Here is a 22,384-nt window from a genome sequence, read left to right as displayed (position 1 = left end):
AAGTAGGAGCACCATGTGACCCAGTACTGGAAAAAGGTATCTGAGGGGAAGTGTCAGCAGTGGCCTGGGAGATTGCTTAAACACTGGGAGTGTCAAGTGAGTGTATTAGGGATAAAAAGAGCCAGAGTTCTTTTCACTTTCAGAGAATGGGATTACCAATATTCAAAGTATCGTTAGATTGGAATTGGAGATTTTGCTGTAAACACCTTTTATATACATACACACAGGTACAGCAATAAAGAAGTAAATAAATGTGTTTGTGTGTTTGTGTGTGTTGTGTCTTTACTTGTACTCTGATTACTGAGAAGTCTTGTAAATGAGATACTCCAAATAGCAGTGAGCATACCTAGCATTAAAATCTTGGCTTCTGAATATCTTCACTCACTAAAAGGAAAAAGGATTTTCTGTTTTGTTTGTTTTTAAATATAATTAATGCCAGCTTACAACAGAAAAAAAAAATCAAGATGAACCTAAAATGAAGAGTCTTACTTCAGAAAGTAAGAAAGTACTTTAAAGAATGATGGAGATTTGTGGAGTTTGTTTGTTTTTAAAGGCATCTTAAGATGACTCCCTAATCAAGTGATCAGTTGGCATTATGAATAATAGGGTGATTGAAATCGTATGCCACTGCACTGGATGCAGGGCAAAGACGTAGAGTGTTTGTGGTCCAAGTACCATAATCAGGGTTAATGGAAGCATCAGACAACCTAAAGCTGATGGCCATTTTACTGAAATAGTAACTTGTAAACTTAAAAAATGTGAAGACTTAGGAAAAACGAGAACAATTTCAAATTAAAGAAGACTTGAGCAAGACAGTAACTGTGACATAGTGTAGATCTGATTTTTGTTTTTTCCTGTGAAGGGTATTACTAGTCCAGTTGGCAAAATCTGAATGGATTTAAAAATTAGGTGATAGGATTATATCAGCACTAATGTCTTTATCGTGATTACATATTTGTTATACAGACGGTCTTTTTGTATAAACTACACTATATTAGTTAGTCTTCTATTGCTGTAATAAAACCCCATGACCAAGAGAGCTTATAAACGAAAGTGCTTAATTGGCTCCACAGTTCCAAAGGGTTAAGTCCATGATGACTCAGCTCTTCTTGCCACCGTGCCTTAGCTCACATCTCAGATCACACACAAGAGGTAGAGAGGACACACTGGGCCTGATGCCAGTCTTTTGAACACTCATGCCTGCCTCTAGTGACACATCTCCTACAAGGCCACACCTCCCAAGGCTTCACAAACAGTTTCTATGTAGTATTGAAATGTATGGTCCTTTGGGGGACATTCTCATTTAGACCTCTAGATAGGCATGAGAACAACTGGGGAGAAGAACAGAGTAAATGCAAGGTAGAAAAAGAGAGTACAGAAAGAAAATTTATTGGAGAGAGTTGCTAATAAAGGAGGCAGAAAAATGGGACTAGAGGGGAAAGGAGTTTACTGGTTTTAGCATGGAAGATATTTCAGATCTGTTTATGAATGAGAAGGATCTAGAGAAAAGGGAAGATGATAATACAGGAAGGGAATACTCTGATGCAATGTACCAGAGACAAAAAGGGGGCAAGAGATCCATGCACAGATTAAGATGAATTAGGAGTGGGGGTTGTTGTCGTGTGTGCTGGTGCATGCTTTGGTGGAGCGGAGAACTCAAAGGCAAGCGCCTTCCTCTACCCTGGGGCTTATCCTTTTGGGTTGGCTGGTTTGCAGTGAGCCCCAAGTATTATCTGCTTCTGCCCTAGCACTGGCATCAGAGTCTCACACCTGAATGCTGAGGCTTTACGTGGCTGGTGGGAATCTCAACTCAGGTCCTCATGCTTGCAAACTATGTACTCTACCCACTCAGCCATATACAAGCCTTGAAAGAATTGATCTTAAGAGCCAAGTAAAATTATGCAGAGTTGATAGCTTGCTGATTCTAAGTGCCTGAGATAAATCAAAGGGAGAGTGAGCTTTAGAGGTTTCAGCACAGTTAGTTGGCCTCTAGCCAGGTAGTGAGTGAGTGCATCATGGGAGAGAATGCTAGTGGAACAAAGCTGCTCACCTCAGGTGGTCAAGAAGCAAAGAGAAACCAAGCAAAAAGGAAGAAACTAGAGTCCTAGTATTTCCTTCAAGGGCACTTGCCCCCCGCTTTATGAGTTTCCACCTTATATAGGTTCTACTGCTTCCTGCTAAGTGTCAGATGCTGGCAACTAAGCCTTCAGCATGTAAAGTCTAAACCACAACAATATGATTATCAATAGATTGACTCAGTTTTCCTAGTGAAAATAGAATCTGACTTACCCAGATAAAAATGGGCAAAGCAGAGGTTTAGTGAAAACTTTTTTTTTTAATAAAGGTCTCTCTATGTAGCCCAGGCTGATTTCAAACTCAGAGATCTGTCGGCTTCTTCCTCCCAAGTGTGATTAAAGGTATACACCACCATGCTTGACAATACCCCATTTTTTGATAGAAAATAACCTGGCCTTTTGTGAGATGTAAGATGCTTCCACTTGTTCAGGCCCTGCTAGAGTTCCTTGCCCCTAAACTCATTCTTTTGATTGGCATAGAGTTGAAGCTTGTAGCATCTTTTCTTTATTGGTCAGCTTTGAGCTTGAACTTTTACATGACTGTTAAGCACACTCATTTTTCAAGTCGAGAGAACAGAAAAAAAGGATGATAGTTTTACAGCAAAAAGCTCCCATTGGCACTTCTGTTAGAATACTGTCAAGGTGGAATCATTGTGCTTAGTTTGTTGCTGAGCAAGAAGATTCATTGATTTGATCGTGTCTCTTTCACTTAATGTCTACAACCATTATTGTAATCAAATTAGGTCCTATAAGAAAGGAAAATAGGGTTGGAGAGAAGGCTTGAATGGTAAGAGCATTTGGCTGCTCTTTTAGAGGCTTCCCAGCACGTCATGACAGCCTACTAACTCTAAGTCCAGGAAACCTGACGCTTTCATTGGGTTCCCTAGGCACTGCATGCATGCAGACAAACTACCTATGCACATGGAATTAATAAAAAGGGAAAGTATTGGCTAAAACATGCATATATTTCTGTTTGGAAATATCCCTAGGTCATGAAAATGTCCCTAGGGAACACAGGATCATGATTGTGATAGATTAGTCTGATAGATTTAAAAAAATAAAAAATGGACCCAGAAGGATGCTTGAGGACAGTTTATTGATTTCAGAAGAAACAAAACAAAACAAACAAACCTGATGGGACAGGCAAACTGGAGATGTGTTCAAGTCCCCGAAGGAACTAGATGGATGTTGCTTTTAGAATAGAGTTGAAAAAGCAGTTAGGTTTGGCATGCAGGTCCACAAGCAACTGCATGGCCAGGGATAGAGGGAAGGGAGAGGGCAAGAGAACGAGAAGAGAATGTTCAGCATTTCAGAGCAAGCAGCTTCTGATTCTGCTAAGTGACATGTTCAGTGTCTGTTAGAAACGGGATCAAAGGAGGCGCTACTGTAGTCCCGGTGTTACTATGTAGTCTTCTCAGTATGTCTTCAGGCATGTTTTGTTTCTTCAAGCTTCTGAAATAGACTGTTTTTCCAAGGGCAGGTTCCTCTTCACGTGATTGCTCATTTGAATTGACTTTTAAGAAAGGGGACAGTAGTGTATTTTTGTAATCTGGGAATAATCTTTTGGACATTTTAGAATATTATATATTTATTATGTATTTACTCGGGGCCAGAGGTAGAACTCAGGTCCCATTCTTTATGAAAGATGATGTAACAGAGTGAGTAGGTTAAAGAAAAATTTTTAAAAAATTACAAAATAGATGTGATTGTTAATCTTGTCAACTTGGGGGTATTTAGAATTACCATGGAAACACCTCTGCATGTGACTACAAGGGTATTTCCCCAAAGGCTTAACTGACCTGTCCTGCTGTGGGCAGTGCCATTCTGTGGTTTGGGCTCCCAATAGAATGGGAAGGAGAAAGTGCGTGGAACACCAGTTTTCACCTCTGTTTCCTGACAGTGGCCAGCTGCCTCCTGTTCTTGCACGGTGCCTTCCTGGCCATAGTGCACTATATCCTCAAACTTGGAGCCCAGACTTGCCTTAAATTGCTCTTGTCCGGTGTTTTACAGAAATGACATAAGTAACTCGGATAATGGCCGTTCTTACCCAGAAGGAAAGAGACTTCTCCAAATGAACTAAAAAGCTCATTGGACATCTTGGGGGTGAGGTAGAATGTGGTGTAGATAGGAAGGGCAGTCCAATTTTTGATAACTTTTAAGCCTGTTAATTCTGACCAGCTACCTAACAGACTCATCTGATAGATATAAGTACTTGCATATATAACGTAATTTGTTAATGATATTTCTTAATTGTAAATGTTAAGGCCTTCTAATAATACTAATGGAAATAAGGCATAAAGTATTGTCTGGGTCTACTCTGCTTCTTTTAAAATATAGCAGCATATATGGATAGATCTAAATTATCTCAGCATTTAACCATAATTATATGGTAAGAGTAGCATGAGGTCACTCCTTGGAACTATTCCCAAGAATATACTAACAGCTAAGTATCACTTCAGATTAGATTAGCAACAGGAAGCCTATTTGATTTCTAAATAATAAATGTAGCTTAAAAGTATTTATTTAACTAAATGAACTGAGTTGAAGCAAGAAAACAGGAAATTAAGATTCGGTTGTATTAGCTCTATTACCTTAGGCAAATAGTATCTGTCCTTAAGTTTTTTTTATCTACAACAGTCTGATATTTAAAGTCCTTTCTAGCTATTAAGGGCCTTTGATTAGATTTTACACTTACTTTTCACTTACCAAGGAGATTAAGAAACTCCATTGGAAAGGGAAAAAGAGAGAGGCCAGAGTGAAAAAGAAAATGAACCTAACAGAGAATGTCAAGAATTGAAAGAGGAATCTGGAGAAGGAAGCTAGCGCTGTCCTGAAGAGTTTGTATGTTGAAAATACAAAGTATACACATAAAGAACAGTTCTGCTCTTGGCTTCTCTGCTGATTATGTTCGCTAGTCAGAACTAAATGTCAGCTCCAGGGAGATGATTCAGTAGTCTCTTACTGTTTGTGGTTTTATTTTCTGTAATTTTAGTTATCCAAGGTCAGCTGTGGGCTGAAATATTAAGTGGGCAAACTCCAGAAATAAACTCTGTAAATTCTGAGTAGTGTGCTGACCCGCAGGGTAGCAGTTGGAGATATCCCTTTGTTTAGTAGAATATCTCTTCTATATATGCTGCCCTCCCACTAAACTACCTGCCTCTTAATAACGTCATCCTGTCTCTGTGTTGCAGTGTTTATGTTCAGGAAAACAGAAAGGATAGTGATGCTGGCAATGCATACATACCAAAGAGAATCTAGAAAGTGTTTTCTTTAGGGGAGAAGGTGAGAGTTTTCAATAATGAAGTAGGAGAAAATGTGTGCTGCGGTTGCCAAGATTTAGCACAGCAAGATTTTCTTTTTGAGACAGAGATTATATTCATACATTTTGTATGTGGGTGCACATGTATGTGCATGTGTTGGTCAGAGGACAATCTCAGGTGTCATTCCTCAACTTTTCCACTTTTTGTGGGAAAACAGCGTCTCTTTCATTAGCCTAGAACTTTGCCATGCCACACGTCCAGCTTTGTCTTGTGTGTAGGTTGGGCTCAGGTCCTCCTTAAGGCTTATGGAATGAGCCATCTCCTAGCTCCATCTCCAGTTTTGGAATCAGTCTCATTCTGTAGTTCAGGCTGGCTCTGAATTTATAATCCTCCTGCCTCAGCCTCCCAAGTGCTGGGATTATAGCCATTACAGGCTGGCTGTGTAATTTTTATACTATGTTATAATACTATAGTTTAAATTATGTAAAAACACAGTTGAGTTTGCTGGAAGATATAAGACCCAAATTTTGTCTGAGCTTGAAATATACAATCTGACCTCTAAATGTTGTTAGTTAGCTATTAGTATTTCACACATCCTAGAAATATCAGGTAGTAAAATTAAATTTACAATTATTTGATTAATAGTGCTCCTTTCACAGTGCTTTTGCTTACGTCTTATGCCTAATGCCAAGCTCAGCATTATTTTCCTTTGATTGTTTAAATGAACTAAAAATCAATACCAGTGCCAAGTTCTGTGTTAAATACTTTCCCTGTTAAAGCCATGTAATTGGTATAGTTTTGTAGATGTAGAATCTGAAGTTCAGAAATCAAGAATAGGTAAATGGTACAAGACTAAGAGGGAACACAGAATTAGCAATAATAGATCCTGTGAACTTGGTGTGGTAGCATTTGGCTGGGAGCAGCCCATAGCTGAAGTATTCAAATGTACAGTTTGCAATATAGCTTATAGAGGTACCAAGGGAATGTTTTTGCCACATGCCTTTGGTGGAACCATTCCTCTTTTATTCCAGACATAGATATTCACCTACCTTTTCAACAGTTCATGTGAAAATTTCTTAAAAACAGTACAACTTTTTAAAGCCAGGATTCCACCTACTCAGTCTTCCATTTTAGTAAGCAGCAAGTTCATTCTTCTAGTTGATGGGGCATGGAAATTGATGCCTTTAACAACACCCAGACAAAACGTCACAACGCCTTACTTACACAGCCCTCAGAGTATTGACAAAGTTGGAGGTGGTGGTAAGCTCATGGTAAAGTGCTTGCCTTGTAAGCATGAAGACCTGAGTTTGGTTCCCAGAACCCATGTAAAATACCAGGCATGTGCTTATAATTTTAGTGCTGGAATGGAGGAACAAGAGGATCCCTGGAGCTCATAGGCCGGCCAGATGGAAGATGCCCAAGGAATGACATCTGAGACTGTCCACCACCCTCCACATGTATGTCTGCACACGTGGGTGCACAAGCACATGTGAGCACACACACATGCACGCACGAATATATAAACTCTTACCACTTCTCACTGCTCTGCTTCTCCCTTTAACCCCCTCAAATCAACTTCACCCCAAAGAGCTACTATTTTAATGAACATAGAAATCAGAATGACTGACTTAAAAGCCGTATTAGGGCACCTAAGGCTTCGGCTCAGGATTTTCTTATGTCACTCAAAGAAAGCTAAGGTGTTGGGGGTAGAAGATACAGACAGATGATTGGCATTCTGACATTGTGTGCTTCCATTTCAACATCAGGGAAGTTTCTTCCCTCACATGTTAGTTGTAGCTTGCTTTCCCTGGAATAAGCCAAGAGTATACAATCCTAGGGACTTAAATGTTTTAACAGCTGAACTGGAGACTGCACTAGTTTCCAGGTAAGCAGAAGATAAGGAGTGTGGGCAACTGATCCAGAGGTAGACAGAAAGCACGGAGGTGTTTGTTTTGTGTCGGTGCTAAGTAGTGTTAGAATGCCAGTAAGATGAAGCAGGAGCGTGATGCAGCTCATGTTCCTTTCAGAGACCTCTGCTCAGATGAAGCTAGGGTCCTTGACAAGCCAGTGTGAAGAGAGTTGAGTTTATTAGGAAGAGAGATTCACAAATGTTTCAACAGGGGGGAGTATTATAAAGAGAAACATTCAGAGAAAGGATAAGACATCCCCAAATGTAGGCATGCGATTCTCATGAGATAGCGAATCTCAAGTGTCCTAGCATAGCTGGTTTTGTGACTTTCAAGTTATATTTCAGAAGGCTGTAAGACCTCTACCTTTGATAAGAGAAATTATAGGACTGCTCTGGAGGTACTTAGATAGGATTTGTGGGTCAAAAAAAGACTGCTGGAAGGCTAAGACACTTTTTTTAAACTATAACTGCAGTTGTTTGTGAAATTCATATATGTAAATGTGCATGCTTGTGTACTTAGCCCTTCAGCATGATTCACTGCTAAACATTTGCATGTAAAAGAAACCTGAATCTCCATGTTGGGTTGGTAGTCTTCAAAGCGCATGTTAATTTTGCTAACTTCCTATCTTTCTATCCTACTTCAGAATAGAAATCTTCAATTGTTCACTTTTTTTGTAAAGTAGGAAGTAAAGTTGTTGGCTGTGAACCGAGTGGGTAGGAGGTGGTTTACATTTAATGCAAGAGAATAAGGCTATGAGATAATTGGCTAGGATAAAGTAATAGTGAATGAATGGACTCCAGCTAAGACGCATTAAGGAACCCTTAGTTTAGCAGACTGAAATGTCAAGGTTTGACCAGTCAGCAAGATTCTTGGTCTTTACCTTTCTACAGTAGCATGAGGAAGGGTTGATTTCAAGCAAACAAACGAACTCCCAACTATAATAAGATCTATAATAAGACTATAATAAGATCATTGTTAAGATTTGACAGTGGCAAGGACAATGAGCAGTATTTGCAAAGCACAAATAATGATGGCTTATGGTATCCAGCATGTGTAAAGATGGGAATGAAGACGGGATAGTAGTAGTATGTTAGTACTAGTGTCTAGAGGGTCAAACAATTGCTGGACTAGAATTTTGAGGGGAGACAGAAAAAAGACAAGCCATCTAAATTAGATTCTTGAATTCCCTTGTAGGTGTGGGAGAAGGAGGGTCATGCAGTGGTAATGTTAATGACAGTGGAAATAACCATGAGACTGAGTAGCTGAGGCAGGTAAAGGTCTATATAGTAAGTGCTAGGAAGAGAAGTGACAAAGGAGATTGTAGTACAGAGAGTTTGTGTTGATATTGAAGTCACTGTGAGTGTAATATAAAATTGAGTTGAAAATTGTAAGTTAAAAATGCCTGAGTTGTCCAAATATACAACTTTTCTTTTATTTGATTTGATTTGATTTGTTTATTATTATATCTAAGTACACTGTAGCTGTCTTTAGACACCCCAGAAGAGGGTGTCAGATCTTATTACGGATGGTTGTGAGCTACCATGTGGTTGCTGGGATTTGAACTCAGGACCTCCGGAAGAGCAGTCAGTGATCTTAACCGCTGAGCCATCTCTCCAGCCCACAACTTTTAATTCTACTTTAAACATGAAAATAATTTATGATACAAATGCACATTATTGTTTGAGGTTTTTGTTTTTTGTTTTTATGGGTAGATGTTATTGGCTGAACTTGAATCATAATTGTTTTCTTAGTTTCATGAGACATAAGCAAAAAGAAAATCTTTCTGTAGTCCATAGGAGCTAAAGAGGAGAAAAGTCAGTTGTGTTAGGTCTTTTAAAATGTCTTTAGTAGTAGTTTGGTATTCAGAAGTGCTGGAGAAACTCTGGCAGGCAAATAGAGCCATAAAGTACATCTAAACTGGGACAGCAGAGTGATTATTCAGCTTTCAGTTAAAAAAGTCTTCTTTAAATGGTGATGCCCCTTGGTACTTTGCCAGAGTACTTTATTAGGACTTTATTTGGATGCAAGGCTGTATCAAAGTAATTATAAAAAACAAGAATTGCATATTTAAAAGTGACTTCTGAAAAAATTATAACATTTTGTAATAGGTGTTTTATACTCAATTGCATTTAAGGTATCTAGATGAATGTGGATTAAATAGATATATTTATGAGCTAGCACATTTTATAGTCGATTATCAGAGTACCAAACAATTGGAGTTACACTGGATGCATAGTGTAGGACATTTAAGTTGATGCTGATTTTCCTCTTATTCTGAGGTAAATTCACTTGGGATATTTTAGAAAATTAAAAAGAAGTACCAAAAAGAAGTAGAAGAGCTTTCTTGCGTTTAATATGAGATAAGATGAATTTAGGGCAACAGATGCTGTGGTATGGACAGATGTGTTTGAAATGAAGAGACGATGACTGAAATGGGGAGCAAAGAAGTTAGATGCAGCTAGTAATGTGGAATGAGAGATGTGCTAAAGACAGCAGGAGCAGGGAAGTGGTGATAAACTGCTCACTGTGATGATGCAATAGACTTAAGTTTTAAAACATTATTTACAGGTGTATGTGTGTTTCTGGGTGGACATGAGAGTGCCACAGTTTTCCTGTGGAAGTCAGAGAACAGCTTTGAGAAGTGAGTTCTTTACTTCCATTGCTTGGGTTCTGGGGAGCAAATTCAGGTTGTCAGGTTTGGTGTCAAGCACCTTGACCTTGATCTTGAACTCACTCTGTGGTTGGTCTTGAACTCTTGATCTTCTTTAGTCTTCAGGTCTAACTCTACAGTACTAATTCTAAGTATTTACATTAATATTGGAAAGTTGTATGGTTAGGAATCTAACTCAGGTGGTAGGTGCTTGCTTAGCATGTATGAAGCCTTGGATGCACTCTGGAGGTTGGAATAGGAGGATTAGAAATTCAAAATCACCTTCAACTATATAGTGCATTTGAGTCTTACTTGATTTATATCTAACTTTTTCTAAAAAACAAACTAATTAAAATTGTATACATATAAAATTTTTGTAAAAACTAGTAAATGTGGGCTAGAGAGATGCCTTAATGGTTAAGAGTATGTTCTGTCTCCATATGTGTGGAGGCTCACAACAATCTGTAACTCCAGTTCTGGGGGATTCGATGCTTTTGACCTCTCACGGCACCTGTACTCACATGCACACACACCCTTAATTAAAATAGTGAGTCTTACAAACTGGAAAGCCTTATAAAAGAAAATTATATTTTAGATTTTATGGCTTGTAAATTTAACTGTTAATTAATAGTGAAATTTGACTATGGTTTTTCAATAGTCTGATTAGTTTTAAAACTTTTATTTTTTAATTATTTTTAAATGATAAACAACTCAAAATATCTCTGAGAAAGCTGATACTTCTGAGATTTGGTGTGGATCAGGTAGGTCCTGGGTTAGCACTGCTGAGGGGAAAGCCCACTGCTCCAGCTAGTGAAACTAGAGTGTGGATGTCTTTGACTATTCAAGTACATAAGAATAACATACACTTTTAAAACAGTTTTGTTTGTTGAGGCATGGTCTCCCTATATGTACTCAGACTAGATTTAAATTCACTTTGTTAGCCTAGGCTGGCCTCAGTCTTGGTTGATTCTTCTGTGTCTCCTGAATGCTGGAGAAACCCAGTGATATTTCAGGAAGGGAATAATGACTGACCACAGAGCAAACAAGCATAGCATATTATTTAAAACAGGAATCTTAAGAAAAGAGCACACAAAATGATCCACTAGAATTCTTTGTATTGTCTAAAACTACTAGGATGTAAAGCATGAATTGACACCAGCATCTTGGATTTAAAGAGATACTGGGTTAAATTTAATACATAGAGCATAGATAGGCAGACAAAAGAAATGGCCAATATAATGCTTGTCATCTTACTATATTTGGATAAAAAGGTTTTGTTTTTAATAAAGAAAAGACCTCATAATTTTAAGGGCTTCCCACTATAGGACTGACCCCACTTTAGATCCTATCCTGGACCTCTAGTACTTCAGAAGGCTTGACGAAATCAGGTGCTCCTACGACCTCAGGTGCCGTAATTCACTCTGTTGTCTCACAGAACTCAGAACACCTTACTGTTGCTTGATGATGCATGCAGGTAAACAGTCATATGAAGAAGATATAAGATGAGGTCTGGAAAGGCTCAGAGTACAGGGGAGACCTTTGGTCCCTGTGGCACATGACTGTGTTCACCAACCAAGAAACTCTGTAAACACATTGTTTAGGTTTTTTATGGAAGTTTCATGACTTAGGCAACATTGATTAAATCCTTGGTTATTGGTTATTGTAATCAATCCTTAGCCCCTCTTATAAAGAGGCTGAAAAGTTTCAATCCTATACTAACAGGTTCCTTAGGTAAATGACCAAATCCAATCCAGGTCACCTCATTAGCATAAAATCAAGTTGGTTCAAGGGGAACTAGGAGTTTAAACATCAGGTAGCATTGTCTCTTGTCACTCAGGAGTTCTAAAGGCTTTAAAAGTTGTGCTAAGAACTGAGGGCAGAGACTCAATAAGCATTTACTTCTTGCTTGCTCTTGTATTACAGATACAGATATCTATAACATCACATATCAGCAGTGTGGCAACACGCTAAATACTGTAGAAGCTGCTTAGAAAACACTTCTAAAGAATTCCTGGGCCCAAGTCGTTCTTCTGCCTTGGCCTCCAAAGTAGCTGCTGAGAGGACTCTTTCATTTTTATTTTTTATTTTCAGCAACAATAACAAAATGTACAACAGTGTTGTCATATAGTTGACTGTGTAAAGTACAGATATTTCTAGTATTTCTCAGATTATAATGTGTAAGGTTCTGTTTCAATATGCAAGTATATTTAGAACCATCTTTTTGTGTGTGTGAGCCATTAAGGAAAAGATGTGTTGAACATTTATTCTCAGTAATAAAGGACTTCAACAAAAACAATATTCTATGGAAAAACTATGTTAGCTACCAGTAAAGCAGTGTTTTGACTAGAACGTTTCCTTTCTGCTACTACTAGCCCTGTGCTTTGACTGGAAGTTTAAAAAGGAAGTTGAAATAAAGTTGAAATTTATTCACTTTTGTTTATAGGTAAGGAGAAAATGAATAAGAGAAGACCATAGAGCAGTTAGGTATATTGTTGTTGTAGTTAACCTCACAAAAATAATATTTTCATAGTATATGGAAGACAAACTGTTTTCAGTGCTTCTAGTAGGAATTGGGAGAGACCCTTAAATCTGTTACTCATAAATTCAGTTTATCTCTTGGATGTTTTAAAGTTGTTACTTTTTAAAATAAATGGTTGTCAGTTATATGCTCATAATATGTAATTTTGAGAAGTGTCTCTTCAAAAGATAAAGGGAGCTTTTAATGGCTAGCGGTAAGTTGCCTTTTTAAAGAAATGTGAATTATGGAGAAAATCTGATAATGAATGTTTGGAAATGTATCTATCACTTACCTATGTCACCTACAAATACTATTATGTATTTATTGCAAGTAAATATGTCAAAAGACTAAACAGTTAAAGATTATAATTGACCTGATTTACAAGTCTGTATTGGGCAACACTTCATTGTATAAAATACAAGGAGTATGCTGGTCCTACAGACAGAGAAGGGCTGAGGCTGGCAGAATAGAGCAGAAGGCAGTTTGAATGTTTCAATGTTACTTTCCTTGTGGAAGTTGCTAACGCACTGCTTGTACAGCTTAGAACTGGCCTGCGTAGGGCCTTGGTTATTACTGGCTGCCTGTCTCCCTCCTCTCCTGCAGCTTGGTTTGGGCATGGTCGGCAGGGAGGCTCAGCATGAGCAAATGCGTTTCGGTTTCATCTGTTGACACCTAGTAGAGGGAGCTGAAGCCAGAACAATGACTGCTAAGTTTTGTTTTTGTTTTTGTTTTTAAATTTTTTGTGCTTAGGTGACTTGACTACATGTATGTGTGAAGGTGTAAGGTCCTCTAGAGCAGGAGTTACAGTCAGTTGTGAGCTGCCATGGGGATGCTGAGAATTGAACCTAGGTCCTCTGGAAGAGCAGCCAGTGATGTTAACTGCAGGGTCCCAAGTTCTGTTTGTTTTAAAATAGTTTTTTTTTTCCTCAGTGTTCTTCAAAGAAACAGAATCAGCAAGATACATACATATATACATACATATGTATGTACGTACAAAGAAAGAGATTTTGTTTTAGTTTTTTTCTTCTTATTTGCTTTATTAACTTTACCTTTTCCTGTGAAAATGGATAAAGCTCTCCTATCAATAGAACTTGGACTGTGAGCAAAGGTCACGGGCAGCTAGGAACTGGGAACACAAGACTCACTTGACAGTGACAGTAAGATAGTTCCATAGTACGTGGATTGGGAGAGTCCAGGGAAAAGGAAAGATAGATACTACCTTTCCTGCGCTCATAGAAAGTGAGAACAGCCAAGGCATGAACCATTGTGCTGGTGTTTCATCAGCTCCCATGTAAGGGTGCTAGGCAAGTTCCTCAGCGCACCACCATGAATACATTCTCTTACCATTCATCTGCTTGTGTGGCCCATATAAGTCAGGAGCAATTGGTGAGTGAGCTTGTTTGTTGTTTCCTGTAGCCTGATGGCTTTCTCCTCCCAAAGGACAACCTCCCTTTCCATTCTTTGCCTGCTCCATTTCTTTGGTTTCCTGAGTTTGCCTTTACAGTTGTTTCCTTTGCCCTCCTTCCAGTTCTTGAAACAGGATGTGCGGGCCATTCTACAGCCTTGGAGATCTGCTGCTTTTCTGTTCGAGTCTGGCACTAGCCCTCTGTGCACAGGGTGAGGGAGTGATAACACTCTAAAGAGATTCTTACAGATAATTGGCTTACGTGATTGTAGAGACTTGGCAAGAACAAAATCTGGAAAGGATCGCCCAGGGAAGAGCTGCAGTTGCACACCAGTGGTGGTCCTCACACTTGTCCTGGTTTAGGGGAAGGTGGGAGGGACCAGGGCTTCCCTTTATACTTTACACTTAATTACTTCTGTACAAATATCAGAAAGTGCTTAAAATATTTGTGGCAACAATTTGAAGCTTGTTGAGCCTGTTCTTGCTTTCATTTTCTAGGATCAGTTCGACAGCTTAGATAAGCATACCCAATGGGGAATTGACTTCTTGGAAAGATATGCCAAGTTTGTTAAAGAGAGAATTGAAATTGAACAGAACTATGCGAAACAATTGAGGTAAGTCGATTTACTTCTCACTTCTTAGCAATGAAGTTACACATTTAAGTAGCTCAATGTTAAAAGCAAATAGTATTGTACGGGTTAAACCATGACCTCTAGCCATAGTGGTTGAGTTAGAGGACTGATGGTTAAGTTAGATAACCATTGCCTCGTGCTGTGGGGAGTATTGACTAGCTAGATCATAAGTCGGTTTGATTGTAGAAAGACACTTAAAATCCTTAAATCTCAGAGCAAAGGGGAACCTGCCTAAGCAGCCAGAGCCTGCTGACTTTCACCCCTTTTCTACCTTCTGCCTGCAAGCCTTTAAAGGGGTTTGATGATTAAACAAACATGACATGGGGTATAATTCAGTATTTTATACTTTTACTACTGTTGATATTTGTTTTAGAATTCTTCCTAATGTACTAACCTGAGAATTTCCAAGTCTTCAAAATAGAGTTTGTGTTGAGCTTAACTTCTTCCTATATACGTTAAAATATTTGAAGGGGAGTTTTTAAATCTTAAATTTGATGGAACTAATCTTAAGCGTTTGTTGAAATAGAAAAATTATCATTGAAATTAATGACAGTTTATCAAGGAACTTAATAAAAATAATGCTTGAAGTTTGAAGAGCAGCCTGTGAAGTTTTAGCTAGGAGTCCAGGTACTTCAGGTTGCAGAGGACAAAGTCCCGACATGAATTAGGCATGCGTGGTTGAAAAGTCTGGGCCCTTTTCCGTTTGGGATGAAATGAACTGCTCCTTGTTTCTTTGTGTGTGAGTTCTTTCAGCACCCTCCTTTCTACCCCGTCACCGCTAGACTTCGTCGTCCCACTCTGAATCCGAGACTGACTCTCTTCTCTGTTGTTCCTTTGAGAGAGGAGAGAAGGGGGGGTGGAAGGATGGAGGAGGAAGGGGAGACGTCTCTCCCACCTTTAGTTTATTTTAGTTTTTTTCAAGACACAATCTCAGTTTGTAGCTCTGCCTGGCCTTGAACGCACAGAAATCTGCCTGCCTCTGCCTTGCAAGTGCTGGGATTAAATGCTTTGCCACCACACTTCCACTGTTTTTGTAGATATTCTAATAAGATTTCCTTTTGTGATTCTGACTCAGGTTAGGTTGTATGTTTATTTTGTGTAATGTATCTTTGAAATGATGATGCTGGATTGACTTCTAGGTAATAGTAGAGGAAAGCTGGCTAATGGCAGTAGACTCAGGAAGAAGAGGAGATAGTGAAATGTCAGTTATGTCCTTGTAGCCAACTCACTGGGTGTAGGATGACAAAGACTAGTATAATGAGCGGATGATAGGTAAAACTTTTTTTAAACTATTGATATTTATGGAAACTGATACTATATCAGTTTCCTGATTGTTCTCTTCTGGTTTTTCTTAAGGTACTTTTCATATAAGAATACAAATAGGGAGCTTGTCAATATTTTATTAATAACATTAATGACAATTTATCTGTTCAAAATTATCATATGGGAATCTTAAACATGCAGGGTCACTGGGAGGTTAACATGAAGAGTTTACTCATGCAAATTAAAAATGCCTGCTTTATTAAAAATGCATTTATTTTATTATGTTTATGAGTGTTTTGCCTACATTTATATCTCTGTACCATGTGTATGCCCAGTGCCCAGGGAAGCCAGAAAAGGGCATTAGATCTCCTGGAATTGGATACAGACAGTTGTCACCTGCCATGTTGGATCTGGGAGTTAAACCAAGTCCTTTGAAGAGCAGCCGGTGCTCTTAACCACTGAGCAGCCTCTCCAGCTCTCTTATCTGATTTTGAATTTGTTCTCAATTCTAATAAAAGAAATTTATAGCTTTGAGTTTCTAGTACAAGTGAATTGAAGACATGCATAAATGACAAATGATTAAAAATACAAAGAAACTAGATCACTTTAGGAAGAAACAGAGCTACCTACCTCTGGAGCCTCAAGAATATCACCACCAACAAAATGAAAACACATAAGAATGCCTGGGTCCTCAGGAAAAAAGTTAATCACCTTTTTTCTTTCTTTCAAGAAGATGGCATTTGACAGGGTGCCTCAAAATACAATCCAGCATTTTAATTTCTAAACTGTTTTGTGGACACACATAAATATGTGCACAAAATTATCATTGCTGAAAAGGTAGGATTCCCTTCTAGAAATACCTACCAACATGTGAACAATGAAAAATGTTATTGTATGTATCCAGTTTAAACAACCAGATATACCAGCTTATTTAAACTTAGAAGATTGTTCATATTCAGTCCATCAGTATGAAAAGCATGTTGCAGAATGTAGCTCTTACTGCTGGCTTGAATTTGTATGTGTAATTAGGTAAAGTTTTGAAATTTCATGTGTCCTGAGAGCTGTACAATTCCAAGTGTTTCCAGTTGTTGCTCTTGTGGACTGGGAGCAGGATGGTGGTAAGGGAACGAGACTATTTTCACTTTAGGCATTTTTGTGGTATAATTTTCAGTGACTGTACAACTTGGGTAATTTAAAACTCTAAGCAAAGTGGTGGTATACTTGGAAAGAGTGCTATTACAAATTGCAAAACAAAAAATTGGCAATTTATAAGATAAAACTTAGACAACCTAGTATATCTTAATTACCCAGGGTAACACCCAGATCTCAGAGGTTATGATGGATTCAGTTTTGCTAGAGTAACAGGACTGACTCACCTAATTAAGTTGCAGGCTTCTTTGCTGCTGTTGTAAGACTGGTAACTATTGCTTCACTTACTTGCAAGGGAAGAAGGCCATTGTACTTTATTGAAACAGGGTGGCTGGAACTCCTAATTACTTGTGGGAAAAAAACCTAATTTTATAGGGCAGAATGGGACTTGTCATGTCCATTCTGTGTGAGGATTTGCCTCTTTAAAGGAATCGGGCACATTTCCATCCTAACAGAGGCTCTCGGTAGCAGGGCTGTGGGTTAATGTTGAGGTATTTGGGAGGAGGCATGTTTAATTTGAAGCCATCTACTCCTCCCCTCTTCTTATGTGGAGATTTGCTGCTTTGGATGAATGACTGGTAAATGATTGAATTGTCAGGTGCTCTTTATAGTGTGTTGTTGTTGTAGTTGTTGTTCAAAGGGAAGAGGCTTGCCTTGTTCCTTTCCCCTTTTAGCTAGCTCCTCCTACTTTTGTTCCAGAGGTTGATTTCATGTATAGGAAGAGAATAACGCTGCTTGGTGAGGTACTCTGTTCCTTTATGATTACTGTATTCAGGTTATTAAATATTTCTCCTACTTTTCCCCAGAGGGAGACTGGGCGCAGTGTCTTGATACTTAGCCAATTTGGCTTCTCACTCACCACCCTTCTTCCTGTCTTAGCCTCCCAAGATGATCCAGTCATGTATTGTCATGCCCTGCTCCACTTTAAATACGTTGTAAGACTAAATGATTTAAAACATCTCTGATACCAAGGCATCCTGTGTCCACCTCCCATTATCTCCCACCCCCCACTACCCCCTTTTAAAATTCTTTTCTATGTTCTTTTTTTACATTTATTTATTTATCTATTTATTTATTTTTTTGAGACAGATCTCACTGGAACTCACTATGTAACCAGGCTGGCTTCTGATTCACAGAGAGCTGCTCACCTCTGGTTCTGGAGTGCTGGAGTTAAAGGGGCATGGCACCTCTTCCAGATGTTCATGTGTTTTGATAGTTTAGGTTTAACTGTATTTTGGTGTTGAATATTGATTGGTATGAGGGATCAGTGTAAATATAAGTATAGAAAATAAAGTGTCTGATCAAAGAAAGTTGATATCCGTTTTGAGTCATGCTAAATAATGGTTAGAGAGTATATGATTTACTGATTTTTATATTGGGTGGTTTTGTGTGTGAACTTGACACAAGCTAGAGTCATCAGAGAGGAAGGAGCTTCAGTTGAGGAAATGCCTCCATGAGATCTAGCTATAAGGCATTTTCAATTAATGATCAATGCAGGAAGACCCCTCCCCTACCCCTTTGTGGGTGGTGCCATCCCCTGGCTGATATTCTTGGGTTCTTTAAGAAGGTAGGCTGAACAAGCCAGAGGAAGCAAGCCAGTAAGCAGCATCCCTCCATGGCCTCTGTCTGCATCAGCTCTGCCTCCAGGGTCCAGCACTGCTTGAGTTCCTGTCCTAACTTCCTCCAGTGAAGTGCTGTTTATAGATCTGGACGTGTAAGACAAATATACACTTGCCTCCCCAACTTGCTTGTGATCATGGTGCTTTGTTATATCAATAGAAACCTTGACTAAGACAAGAGACAGACAACCAACTGAAGTCAGTCAGTGTGTGTATGTATGTGTATGCAGGGTTCAAACACGATACCTATGCATGCTGTGCAGACTCTGCCAGTAAGTTTATCTTCAGTCCACTGATTTTAATAAATCTGTACTACACATATGGCAGGAATTAATTAAAATCTCTTGTGTGTATGCACAATAAGAATATACTGTTTTCTCTTCTAGTAAAAGTAATTGAAGTATTATGTTCTACCATAGAAGTATAGCTTTGTAATCTTGTATAGCTTTGTAATCTTATATGCCCCAGCCTCCATATTAGAACATGCAAGTGTGATGGTGTGGGATACTGGAAGCAACTGTACTGGAAGGCAGTGAGCCCATAAACTAGTCTCCTAGAAATCTCTTTGAGTTTCCCTTTGATCTGATGTTGTATATGTGCATTTGTGTTTACATGCCAAGTCAGATAACCTAGCTGAGGACGTATACATTGAATGAATGAGGGATTATTTCTGTCTAACTTAGAATCTTATGACCTTTGATGATGCTCTGATCTCTACCTGTCCTGGAGTTTGGTCTTATATACATCACTGCTATAAGGTTATTAATTTACATAGGTAACGCTTTGAGGGTAAGCGTATACACTTTACATTCTTTTATCAGGATTTGCCATTAGCACGCCATCCTGTTTAAACTCAGAAGAACTCAGGGAGCCCATTTTTATACTGACTTTCTGAAAGTAGAAATTAATTTTTTGGTTTGCTGTTTGTATGACTGTCTTATTGCCTTGTAGGCTACCACTCCCTCCTTGTTAGACAAGGTCTTGTTGTGTAGCCCTGTGAGATTATAAGTGTGTGTCACCATGCCCAGCTATATTTATATTACCTGTATAGAATTGATTCTAAAGAAACTCAGTAGTTACTGTCAGTCTCTAGTCAGCCAGTGTGCCTCAATACATATCTCTACCTGAGTTGAACCACTGAATGACTTTATTAAATAATTTCTGCTTCTTAATTTAAGGATATAACCCCTATAGTAAAATATAAAATCCATAATGGGAAGGGTTTGTTTGTTCTGAAGAAGCATTTTTATTTTTAATATTTACTTAATCCTTACTATAGCACTTAATTTCTCAGTAATATCTGCCATGCTTTTGTGGTAGGGGCAGGGGAATTAGGGTCAGGACCTCTCTGTGTAGCTCTGGCTGACCTGGAACTCACTCTATAGACCAGGCTAACCTCAAACTTACAGAGATCCACTTGTCTCTGCCTCTGCCTACTGAGTGCTGGGATTCCAGGTGTACGTCACTATCTGCCCAGCTTTCCTGATTCTTATTAACACACTTCCCTTTAAGAAATTGAGATTTCAGTAGTAGTTTATAGATTTGGAAATGGAAGCTAGTTGCATGTTATTTGTTGCTGCTGAATGTGGGCCCCTGGGTATTGCATTATATTGCATCTCACCATTACAAGATTCACTAGTTCTGTTGATTTCTTCACCACATAGCCAGTGCACACTACATCTTTATAAAGACTTTGCGTCATAATATAATAAGTTATCCCAAAACAGAGTAACACACTTTTTCCAACTAACAGATCCTTGTAAATATAGCATAGTAATAATTGTAGAAATTTCATGAAAATATAAACTAGACTATTAAGCATGGTGTGGTACATCCCTTTAATCCAAGCTCCTGAGATACAGAGACAGGAGTATCATTGAGTTTCAGGCCAGGCAGGGCTTCATAATGAGACCCCGTCTCAAAGGGAAGAAGAAAATACAATTTCTTTTTTTTTCTTTTTTTTCTTAGTTATTTTCTTCATTTACATTTCCAATGCTATCCCAAAAGTCCCCCACGCCCTCCCCCCCACCCCCCACTTCTTGGCCCTGGCGTTCCCCTGTATTTAGGCATATAAAGCTTGCACGACCAATGGGCCTCTCTTTCCACTGATGGCCGACTAGGCCATCTTCTGATACATATGCAGCTAGAGACACGAGCTCTGGGGGGTACTGGTTAGTTCATATTGTTGTTCCACCTATAGGGTTGCAGATCCCTTTAGCTCCTTGGGTACTTTCTCTAGCTCCTCCATTGGGGTTCCTGTGTTCCATCCAATAGCTGACTGTGAGCATCCACTTCTGTGTTTGCTAGGCCCCAGCATAGCCTCACAAGAGACAGCTATATCAGGGTCCTTTCGTCTCAGCTCCAAACTTTGTCTGTAACTCCTTCCATGGGTGTTTTGTTCCCAATTCTAAGAAGGGGCAAAGTGTCCACACTTTGGTCTTCATTCTTCTTGAGTTTCATGTGTTTTACAAATTGTATCTTATATCTTGGGTATCCTAAGTTTCTGGGCTAATATCCACTTACCAGTGAGTACATATTGTATGAGTTCTTTTGTGATCGGGTTACCTCACACTCAGGATGATGCCCTCCAGGTTCATCCATTTGCCTAGGAATTTCATAAATTCATTCTTTTTAATAGCTGAGTAGTACTCCATTTTACACAAATGTACCACATTTTCTGTATCCATTCCTCTGTTGAGGGACAGTTGGATTCTTTCCAGCTTCTGGCTATTATAAATAAGGTTGCTATGAACATAGTGGAGCATGTATCCTTACCAGATGGAACATCTTCTGGATATATGCCCAGGAGAGGTATTGTGGGATCCTCCGGTAGTACTATGTCCAATTTTCTGAGGAACCGCCAGACTGATTTCCAGAGTGGTTGTACAAGCTTGCAATCCCACCAACAATGGAGGAGTGTTCCTCTTTCCCCACATCCTCGCCAGCATCTGCTGTCACCTGAATTTTTGATCTTTGCCATTCTGACTAGTGTGAGGTGAAATCTCACCATCAAATTGTTTTGATTTGCATTTCCCTGATGATTAAGGATGCTAAACATTTTTTTCAGGTGCTTCTCAGCCATTCGGTATTCCTCAGGTGAGAATTCTTTGTTTAGCTCTGAGCCCCATTTTTTAATGGGGTTATTTGATTTTCTGGAGTCCACCTTCTTGAGTTCTTTTTATATATTGCATATTAGTCCCCTATCTGATTTAGGATAGGTAAAGATCCTTTCCCAATCTGTTGGTGGCCTTTTTGTCTTATTGACGGTGTCTTTAGCCTTACAGAAGCTTTGCAGAAAATACAATTTCTACATTTAGGTTTTGGTTGTTTATTTTTCTATAAAGTTGAGGTTAAAAAAAAGAAAAAGAAAAAAAAAAAAGAAAGCACTAACTAACAGTTTAGAAGTCCTTCCTTTTAAGAAAATGTTTTTCTCATTAATGAAGTTTCATTAAAAACAAGTGGCATTTCAAGAAGCCTGATTGTCTGAGGACAGATTTGTGGTGCTTCTTTCTCTTTCTCTCTCTTTCTCTCTCTCTCTCTCTCTCTCTCTCTCTCTCTCTCTCTCTCTCTCGATTTGAGTAAATACCTCTTTACTTTGGATTCTGTAACCTGTTATAAACTACAGATGGCATATTACTTTAGTTTCCTCTGATTTTTCCCCTTCAAGTTTCTCTTCAATTCTGTTAATTTTCTCTTGATGCCTTATCAGAAGAAGGGTTTTCTTCAGCGTCTTATAACTGCATCTTGGTACGTATAGTTGGGTCTCATGTAGCTATCCTCATGGCTGTTTGTTGTTTTGATCATTACCTTCTGTTCCTCTTCTTATGTTTTTGTGTGCCTTGGAGCTCCCTTTAATCCTTTGTTCTGTTGTACCTAAGATGGCTGCCTTTCAGTTTAATTGTC

The 22,384-nt window shown here is 38.8% G+C and overlaps 1 protein-coding gene across 2 annotated transcripts in view; it reads left to right on the top strand.

Moving 5' to 3' along the window:
- The window catches only part of Fnbp1l (formin binding protein 1-like), an 80,996-nt gene that overhangs the window by 15,155 nt on the left and 43,457 nt on the right, over positions 1-22,384 (top strand). For both annotated transcript variants that reach the window (NM_153118.3, NM_001114665.2), the window contains exon 2: positions 14,317-14,432. In NM_153118.3, the coding sequence (NP_694758.2) occupies positions 14,317-14,432 (116 nt within the window). The remainder of the gene's footprint in view (positions 1-14,316; positions 14,433-22,384) is intronic.

Source organism: Mus musculus, chromosome 3, assembly GCF_000001635.26.
Source record: "Mus musculus strain C57BL/6J chromosome 3, GRCm38.p6 C57BL/6J".
In the NCBI taxonomy this organism is placed as follows: domain Eukaryota; kingdom Metazoa; phylum Chordata; class Mammalia; order Rodentia; family Muridae; genus Mus; species Mus musculus.
The sequence above is the reverse complement of the archived record's forward strand: the minus strand, read 5'-3'. Positions and strand labels throughout refer to the sequence as shown.